Source organism: Hyperoodon ampullatus (genome assembly GCF_949752795.1).
Source record: "Hyperoodon ampullatus genome assembly, chromosome: 6".
Taxonomy (NCBI): Eukaryota; Metazoa; Chordata; class Mammalia; order Artiodactyla; family Ziphiidae; genus Hyperoodon; species Hyperoodon ampullatus.
The window spans coordinates 112,770,211-112,778,717 of record NC_136919.1 but is presented as its reverse complement, the minus strand read 5'-3'; the positions used below and the strand labels follow the sequence as shown (position 1 = coordinate 112,778,717).

At 61.8% G+C, this 8,507-nt stretch overlaps 1 protein-coding gene across 2 annotated transcripts; it reads right to left on the bottom strand.

Annotated features, from left to right (window-relative positions):
- Positions 1-3,194: 3,194 nt before the first annotated feature.
- On the bottom strand, positions 3,195-8,227 carry FGF17 (fibroblast growth factor 17; the record flags this gene model as incomplete). Of its 2 annotated transcripts, none has more annotated exons than XM_079705953.1 (5): positions 3,195-3,488; positions 4,533-4,639; positions 4,877-5,054; positions 7,986-8,022; positions 8,193-8,227. In XM_079705953.1, 5 exons carry the CDS (start codon positions 8,225-8,227, stop codon positions 3,195-3,197), a joined length of 651 nt encoding a protein of 216 aa, XP_079562079.1. The 2 variants fall into 2 exon arrangements, with proteins under 2 accessions (XP_079562079.1, XP_079562080.1); XM_079705954.1 differs by having other exon boundaries at positions 4,877-5,021.
- Between the last annotated feature and the right edge of the window lie 280 nt (positions 8,228-8,507).

Sequence of the window (8,507 nt, the reverse complement as noted above, 5' to 3'; positions counted from 1 at the left end):
GACAGAGATCTCGGGGCACGTTTCTGTGAAGAGGGGCCAGGAAAGAGAAGAGTCCGCGAGCCGGAGAGAAGGAAGAAAGGACCGCCTAGGGCAGGTGAGGGAGGAAAGAGCTTCAAGGACAGGTGGTCCTCGCAGCTGTCCAGGGCTGTGAGGCTGAGGCTGGGTGACTGGGAAGTCACAGCCAGCGGAATCTGAGGGACGGGGTTGAATAGAGAGACGTGGCGGGGGCTAAAATGTGAATGGATTCCCGCCCCCTGCCACCGCCCCGACTTCCTGCTTCGGCTCCCCTCTGCCTCATCTAGCCGTTTGGAGGACAGGACAGGGAAGGCAGGATCTATATGTAGGCTATTCTTAGCCAGAGTTCTCGGTAATCCTAAACAGGCATAGGATTTGAGGCACGCTGCTGCCGCCGCCGCCCTCCCCCTGTCACACCCTCCCTGAAACGGATGTGTTCAACTCACCCTAAGTCTTCCTGCACTGTGTCCATCCCTACCCGCACACCTGCTTGGAGCTTTAGGGCGCCCAGAAGCAACCAGGGTTGCTATAGCCATCAGAGGTCCACGGGAAGCCTCCTTCCTACCACACACACAGATACTTTATATCCCGCCCCCCACCATCCCATTATTAGAGACCCATTCCTTTGCCTTCTTCCTTTTAGCATCTTCGAAATCACCACCAGGTAGGAGGGAATGAGCTGAAGAGACTTCCCCAGAGCATGAAGAGGCACCCTGGGTACGGAGCCTGGAAGCACCAACAGCTGGGAGACCCAAGGCCACAAGCGGGCGTCAGAGCTGCCAGGCTCGGGCTGGGGGTGGTGCCAGGGCCCCGTCTGAGATGGCACAGGCCTCCAGAGCGGCCTTCCTCTCTCACCCTTCCCCGTTCTCTGTCCCTCCCTGCCAGGTCTCACCTCAAAAAGCAAGAAAGGAAACAGTGAGGGCTTTCTGGAGCCGTCCCCCAGAGGCCTGTCTGTGCTGGGGAGGTCAAAGAGAGGGAGGGAGGGGCCGGAGAAAGGCAGAGAAGAAAGGGGAGGCGAGACAAAGGGCCCCATCCACCTTTGAAGCTGTCTCTAACCCGAGCCGAGCCGGTGTGTGTGTGTGGGGGGGTGGGCCTGAGCTTTAAAGAATGTCTCAAATTCCTGCGGAAATCAGAGGGCTTGTAAGAGCTCCCCCTCCCCGGCACACCTCCTTCCCAGCCCCCCAAGTCCAGTCCTCCACACCTGGGGGCCCCGACCCTTTGTCCTCAGGTAATTGCTGGGCGTTGCCCCTGCGTGGAAAATCCCATTGAACTCGCCAGTTATCAGCTGTGGCTCCAGACCACCCTCCCTACACTCCCCTCCCCTCCCCCGAAAACGACCCCCAACACATTTCCCGCAGTCTTCAGCAGGATTAAGACTCTTTGTGATTGGGGGGGAGAGGAAAAAGCAACCTGGTGAAAAGTGATTATGACAAGCCGGAGGGAGAATGGCCTGGGGCCCGGGGACCTCCCTCTTGGCTGCCGCTGTCTAAATTGCCTCGAGTTGGGGGTGTCAGCCTTGGCTCCGGTCCTCACCCAGGGAGAGGTGAGTGACCCCGCGCCCCCCAACTTGGACTACGCGCCACTCGCCTCCCCTTTTGACTAAACCAGACCGCCCCCCAGCTTCCCATTCTTTCTTCATTTTTAGGCCACTGTTGGGAGAAATGGGGAGAAGAGATGTCGTTCATCCTCCTTTTTCTCTCTCCAAAATCCCCCTCCCCAACATTTTCTCAGAAAGAGGAGGGAGGGGAAACTGAGGCTGGGGGTCCGTGCGCAGAAGAGCGGGCTCAGTGAGGTGTTCCCCGTGAAAAGCAGACGGAGGGGCGCTGCTAGGAAGGGGCTCCCCAGTGGACAAAATTAAAAGCCGCGGCAAAGGAGGAGAGAGGCGGGTTTTATGGCCTCTTAGTTCCACTCCCCAAATGCACACCTGGAGCCATCCGGAAAGCCCCCCCAGAGGAGCTCTGGCCGGGGGGGGGAGGGGGAGGGGGAGGGAAGAGGATTGCCCCTCCCCCCCGCCCGCCCCCACGCCCCGGGCCGCCGCCTCTAATCGCCTTGTCCCCCCAGGTGTGGCCCCCGCCCCGCCCCCCCCCCCCCCGCGGGGACCTGGGCGCACTGTACGCGGTCTCGCCCTCCCTCCGCTTCCGCCCGTCCGCGCCTCCTCCCCCACCCGACCTCCTCACCGGAAAAAAGTAATCTGGCTCCCGGCGAGGAGGCTGCAGCGCCCGCGGCTTGCAGCGCCCGCGGCTGCCCGGCCCGCGGCCCCGGCCCCGGAGGCTCGGACCGGCCCCTGGATTGGGGTTTCTGCGCCCCAGCAGGTAGCACGGGACGCGCGGTGCCAGCCAGGAAACCTGAGCCCGCGGAGGAGGGGCGCGCCCCGGGCCGCCAGCCTCCCGCGGGGCGGAGGTGCGGGGCCTGCCGGGCCATCCCTTGCCGCTGCTCCTGCCCCCCTTGTCCCCTGCCCCTGCGGGGATGTGCGGGGCCCGGCCTGGCCTCCACCTGCCGCGCCGCCCCCGGGCCTGCGCGCCGGCCTCCTCTTCTCTCGGAGGAGCAAGTTTGTCCCCTGTTCAGCTTTGCGGTTGTTCCCACCCCGCCCTTCAGATAACCCGTTTGCAGGAAAATGGTTTTATTCCGGGGCTGGGAGCTGGGGGAGAGGGTGCAGGCCTGGGTAGTGGAATGTGAAGAATGGCCAGCCCTCTTTTTTTTTTTTTTTTTTTCCCTCCCTCTTTTTTTCCTGAAACCAAAACAAAAGTCCCTTCCTACAGCCTGGCCAGGAGGAATTTGGAGGCTGGGGGGCAGACTGAGGGAGACAGGGGCAGCAGAGTTCGAGGAGAGCCACCTCCAGACCGTGTCTGCAGAGCCTTGAATCCGCTGACTTTGCCCACTCGGTTCAGGGGAGCCTGACCTCGGGTTATTCTACCTCACCCTTCTGGGGGGCCTGCCCCGCCCCCAGGGGGCCACACCAGGGTGGGGCCCTGAGGAGCCAGCCCTGGTTAGTGGCAGTCCTCCGCCTTTCCGGGCGGGGGTGGGGGGCCTCTGATGCTCGGTGGTCCTCAGCATCCTCCTTGGGGGCTCTGGCTCCCCTGCCTCCACCCCAGCCCTGTCTTTGGATTAGGAAGGGAAGGGGATGGGAAGGCCCATGAGTGAGGGGCGGCTGCCCCCCCCCGGGGGGCGGCGGTCCCTGACTATGTCAGGGGCTGTGGCCTCCGAGTGCGCTTGGTCCGGCGGGTGGGGGCTGAGCCCACAAACTCGAACTGCTTCTGCCTCTCGGCGTGGTTGGGGAAAGGCAGCTGGCCCTGGTAGAGGCGCTTGATGAAGTGAGCCTCTCGCTGGTTCTGGCGGCTGCGGGAGGCCTGGCGGGGCCGGCCCTGCCGCGTGAAGGCCATGAACCAGCCCTCGTGCCGTGCATTCTGGAAGGCTGTGTAGTTGTTCTCCAGCACGATCTCTGTGAACACGCAGTCTTTGCTCTTCCCGCTGGGCTGCAGGGGGAGGAAAGGGAGTTTGTCCGCCTACCCTGGCTGGCTAGTCTGCCTTATGGACCTATGTTGTAGGACCGAGGAGGGAGCGACAGGGGCTGTGCGCCCAAGAATTCCTGCCCGGTGAGACGGGCATCCTTGTTGGAGAGGCAAAGGAGGGGGCAAGGAACAGGCTTTGTTGGAGTCAGATCTGAACTTAAATACAGCCTTGTCCTTTGGAGGTTGTACACCTTGAGCAAGGTATTTAGCCAGGCTGAGCCTCAGTTTACCCAGCTGTTTCATAAAGATCAAGGTAACTGTGCAGTTCAGTGCATACCCAGTGGGCACTCGTGTATACGAGAACGTTCCTTGGTCTGCGTGAATGGTGTTGCTGGGTGGAGGGGAGGGACGACAGTCTGATGAAAAGAAGGGAAAACGTCTGTAGAACACCAACTGTGTAAAGAGCCAGGCAGCCGCCCATCTGGCTCTATAGAGAATCTTGACACCGTGCCCATTTTACAGATGAGAAGCCTGAGACTTGACAAAAAGAAGCAAATATTTGAAAGCAGCCAGAATCAGAAGCCAGGATTGGCTGATGCCAAAGGAAATGGAATTCTCCCTGCACAGCAACTCTGGACCCACGATTGTAGAGAGTGTAACTAGTGGTTACGCTAGTAGGCAGTTAGCACGAATCTTGTTACTTGGAGCCCGGGGACCCCACGGACCTGAGGGGGCATGGCTTCTGGCCTCTCAACCCTGATCAGCCCTTAGCCCTCAACACAGAGGCTGTGACATGATGTAGGTGCTAAAATTCTTCCTCATTGACGCTGGGAAAGTACCTCATACATCAGAGCCAAGGATTCTTATGGATCAGCCAGTGTCCTCAGAGGGCTTCTAGACCCACAGGGACTGGAGAGACCAGAGAGAGGCCGAGTGGTGGGGTGAGAATAGGAGAAGTCAGAGCCCTGGGTGCGGCCCAGCAGAGGGCGGTGGGATGCTGTTGGGACCCTGCATGCCCCGACCCGGGAAGACAGATTCGTTCATTACTCCCTGCCCTCCAGGCCTCACCTTCCCGATGAGCTTGCCCCTCTTGTTCATACAGATGTATTTCTCGCTCTCAGCTCCCTTGATGCGCACCCGGCTTCCGAAGGTGTCTGTCTCCACTATGAGCTTGGCTGGGGGGGGGGGGCGGGGGAGAAAGACCTCTGTCCCTCGGGGCTGCTGGCCCAGGGGTGTGCAGGGAGCCCCTACCAGCCTGCCCTCTGAATTCGGGTGGGGGGCCCTCGGGGCCTCTCCTCCTAGAGGCTTCTCCCTGCTCTCCCCCTGCAGCCTCCACCCTGACCCGTCTGGGGATGGACCAGGCAAGGCTGGGCAGGGGTGTAGGGGGGCCTCCGGTGAGGGCTGGGCCTCACCAAACTTGTTGCCGTCCTCAGCGGTGGCGGAGATGCGACGCCCAGTGACCTGCACGTGTTTGCCGCTGGTCCGGCTGTAGAGCTGGTACTCGCGGATCTGCCGCCGGCTCAGCTGGTCGGTCATGGCACCCTGGTCCCTCACGTACTGGTTAAAATTAGGAGACGGGTGATTCTCCCCCTTTGCGGTTACCAAGGGAAAAATAGTGTCAATTTGCTTTGGGTGACACCACCGCAGGTCCATCCAGGGGAGGGGTGCGGAGGCGAGTGTGGTGGGGCAGGACATTTGCCCTGAGAAGTAGAGGTGCAGGGGGCATCTGGCCATGACCTTCCCAGGCCAGTGTGTGAGCCAGTCATCGTGACTTGGCTCTTCGTCTGCTCTGGAGCACAGGACTGGTAGCTGCCCAGCTCAGGGGACACTTGGTGATACAGCTCAGGCCTGGAATCATGACTCTGGGAGCTGGAAGGAACATTCAAGCTGCTGGTATCTAATCCCCATGGTCTAGGGAGGAAGTGCACAGGGCCGCACAGCTGATTAGTGACAGACGCCTGTCCTGCCTCTAGGACGGGAGCTTGTCTCCTCTACAAAACTCCAGGGGCTTGGCTCTGTTAGCCAGGGTGACCAGATGTCTCTCCAGTCCTCCACAGTGGCCTCGAAGGAGCCCACGCCCGGCACATGTGTGTGCACACTCACGCACACACATACATGCACACACAGCAGCTGGTCTGTTAGAGTCACTGCAGACCTTTTTGGGGGCTCTAAGACCCTTCTCTGTAGGCTCCTACAGGGCCCCTGGAAGCATTTCTTTATAGCACTAACCAAGGACTCCTGAGCTCACGCCCATCTTCCCTGCCGCTCCCCCGGGTGCTCAGGGCCCTCAGAGAAGCCAGTGCCCCTTCCAGCGTTCCTCCCCCTCTAGGGATGTGGTGCCTCCTTAGCAGAGGGTGATGGAGGCGGTGGTGGGAGGTGCCCTCTGTGGTGGCCCAGTGGCTGCCCTGTGAGGCCACCTGCATGTGCCACAGTGTAACAGAGGCTCGTGGCCAGCCGGGGGTGATGTTACCGCCCACTGCTTCCCGGGGAGTGGAGAGGGGACGTTTCCACCCGCACACGGTACAAAGCCAGGACGAGTACCTTCTCCGGGCCTGGTGTCTCCTTACCCTTCTGCAGTGCTGAGTAGGAGAGAAACAGACCACTTCCTGCCCTCTCTCTCCAGCAAGGTGCAAACCGGGATGGCGTTTCCCAGCTGCTGGTGACAGCCTCAGCTCTAGCAGTAAAAAGTTTCTCTCTCCACCTGGATCCTGCTGGCCTGTGCTGGGACAGCCTTTCCCTGCCCCAAATCCCTAAGTCCGCCTTTATCCCAGGCCCAATCGCAACCATCTGGACAGAGCTAGACCCAGACGAGCATCTGTGAGGGGCCTTTCTCCTGGAGGGAGGGGTGGGAAGTATCAGCTTTGAGGAGTGGGGAGGTGAGGGAGCAGCTCCAGGCTGTCAGGGGTTAACCCTTCCCGGGTGTCACTGCCCAGGTCCGACCCCAGCTCATCCACAGCCAGGATTCCCAGCCTGTGAGGGCAGGGTCTGTCCACCCCACATCCCGCCCTGGGAAAACCTGAGGCCAGCATTTTGGGTGGGGGACCTGCCTCCCTGCCAGGGGGTGGGGTCCGGCCTGTCCCCAGCCCCCCGAGCCTCCTGGCCCAGGTTCAGGCCCTCCGCCCCTCTTGGCGGGCAGCCTCCCTCTGGCTGGCTGTTCCAGGTCGGGAGCAGAGAGGGCCCCCCCGAAGCCCCCTCCTCTACTCGTCCCCCTTCAAGCCCTGCACAAAAGCAGTCCCACGCCCCCCCCCAGCCCACAGCCCACAAGTCGCTCTCCCCGCGGGACCTTGCCTGTCCCTTTCATGTTCCCGCTGCAGGGGGACCTCCCCTTCCACTGCCGCAGACAGCTGCTTGTCAGACGGCCCCTCAAGCATGGCTGCGGTCCGGCCTGCCGGCCCCCCCTCCGAGGGGGCCGAGGGGGCACTTCAAGGGGGAAAGGACAGCTTTGCCACCTTCCCCGGGTCCTGAATGGGGCCTCAGCCAGGCCATAAACGCCGGCCAGCCGCACCATTGTGCTAATTCCCCCTCCAGAACAGGTTGGGCCCACCCCCAGACCCCTCCCGGCCAGGCTGGGGGCTTTCTTCTTGCTCTCCCTGGATGTGTGAAGCAAAAGGCCTGGAACGGGGGCTAGAGCAAAAGGGGGCAGGAAAGGGGGGGTTGTCTCTCTCTCTCTCCCTCCCACCCCCCCACTGCTTCAAAGGCAGCCCCTTTCCCTCTCCCAGAGAAAAGGCATTTACCTTCAAAAAAAGTCCCCACTGGCTATGAAGAGAAGCGGGCCTCTGGCCTGGGAAAGCCAAGGGATCTCTCCCCAGAGCGGTTCTGGACCAGTGCATTTTAATAGCTGCACTTTTATGGAGGATCACAAAAAGGGACCGAGCCTCACATAGGGGGCTGAGGCTGGGGCGGGGGGCGGGCGCTGACTTGGGGTGGGGGGTGTGGAGAAGCAAACCCTGAATCTCATCCCATACAAACCTCTTCGGGCTTGACCTCATTGCCCTGTAGGTAAGGAGTCGCCCACCCTGGCTGGGCATTCTGACGGCCCACGCGATCACCCAGGACCGCGACCCACAGGACCTCCGTGTTGGTGGGAGTGGGGTGGTGAGTGGAACAGACGGGCGGTTTCGCGTGGAAACCTGTCCTTTCAGGTACTTGCAAGTACAAGCCTCACCTGAGCCATCACCTCCGCCCTCTTCCGACCACTCCCGGGCTCCATCCCTCAGGCTTGGCTGCCCCATGCGCTTAGCCTTGGGGGGAACACGGTGTGGAGGGATGGAGGGGGCAGGAGAGACCCCAGGGCAACACGGGAGGGGTGTCGGAAGGAGGGCTGAAATAAAAACTCCCATCAATCCCCCAATCTGCTGTAGCCCCTTCTCCTACCCCATCCCACCCCCCTGCCCAAACCTCAGAGTCTTCTGGACCCAGGGAGAGGCCAGGATCTGCCTCTGTCCACCGAAAGGAGACTGACGGCCCCCATCGGTAGGGTGGGAGGAACGGGGAAAAGCTAGTCGGGGGGCGCCCGCCTACCTGAGTTTGACAGCAGAGAATCAGCAGCTGCAGGCACCTGTGTGGGAGACGAGGCAGGCCCGGGTGTGGGTGCCAGCAGCCAGCCCGGGGGCACAACAGGCACCCACCCCTGCCCCACGCGGTCCGTGTGCGAGTCCCAGGAAGACTGGGTCTGCCCCCGAGGCTGGAAATGGCAAAAGACGGCAGTCCGAGAGGTAGCGCACTTACAGCGTGAGGCTGGGCAGCAGGCGGGCGGCTCCCATCGCCGGAGAGGTTTCTTGGGGCCGTTGCCCTCCTGCCCCCAAAGTCAGGAGCAGATGTGGGCAGTCCCTGGGGGCAGAGTCCCAGAGAAGCCAAGGTCTCTCCAAGCCACAGGTTTTCAGTGGGGAGAGGAGAGAGAGGGGAGGAGGAGGAGAGAGGAGAGAAGGGAGGAGGGCGAGCGGGGAGGAGGGCGCAATTGGGAGACTGAGGTGTGAGGAGTCCACCTTCCTGGCCAGTGAGACTGCAAAGCAGCTGCTGGCAGGGCTCGGGGAGGGGGGTGCT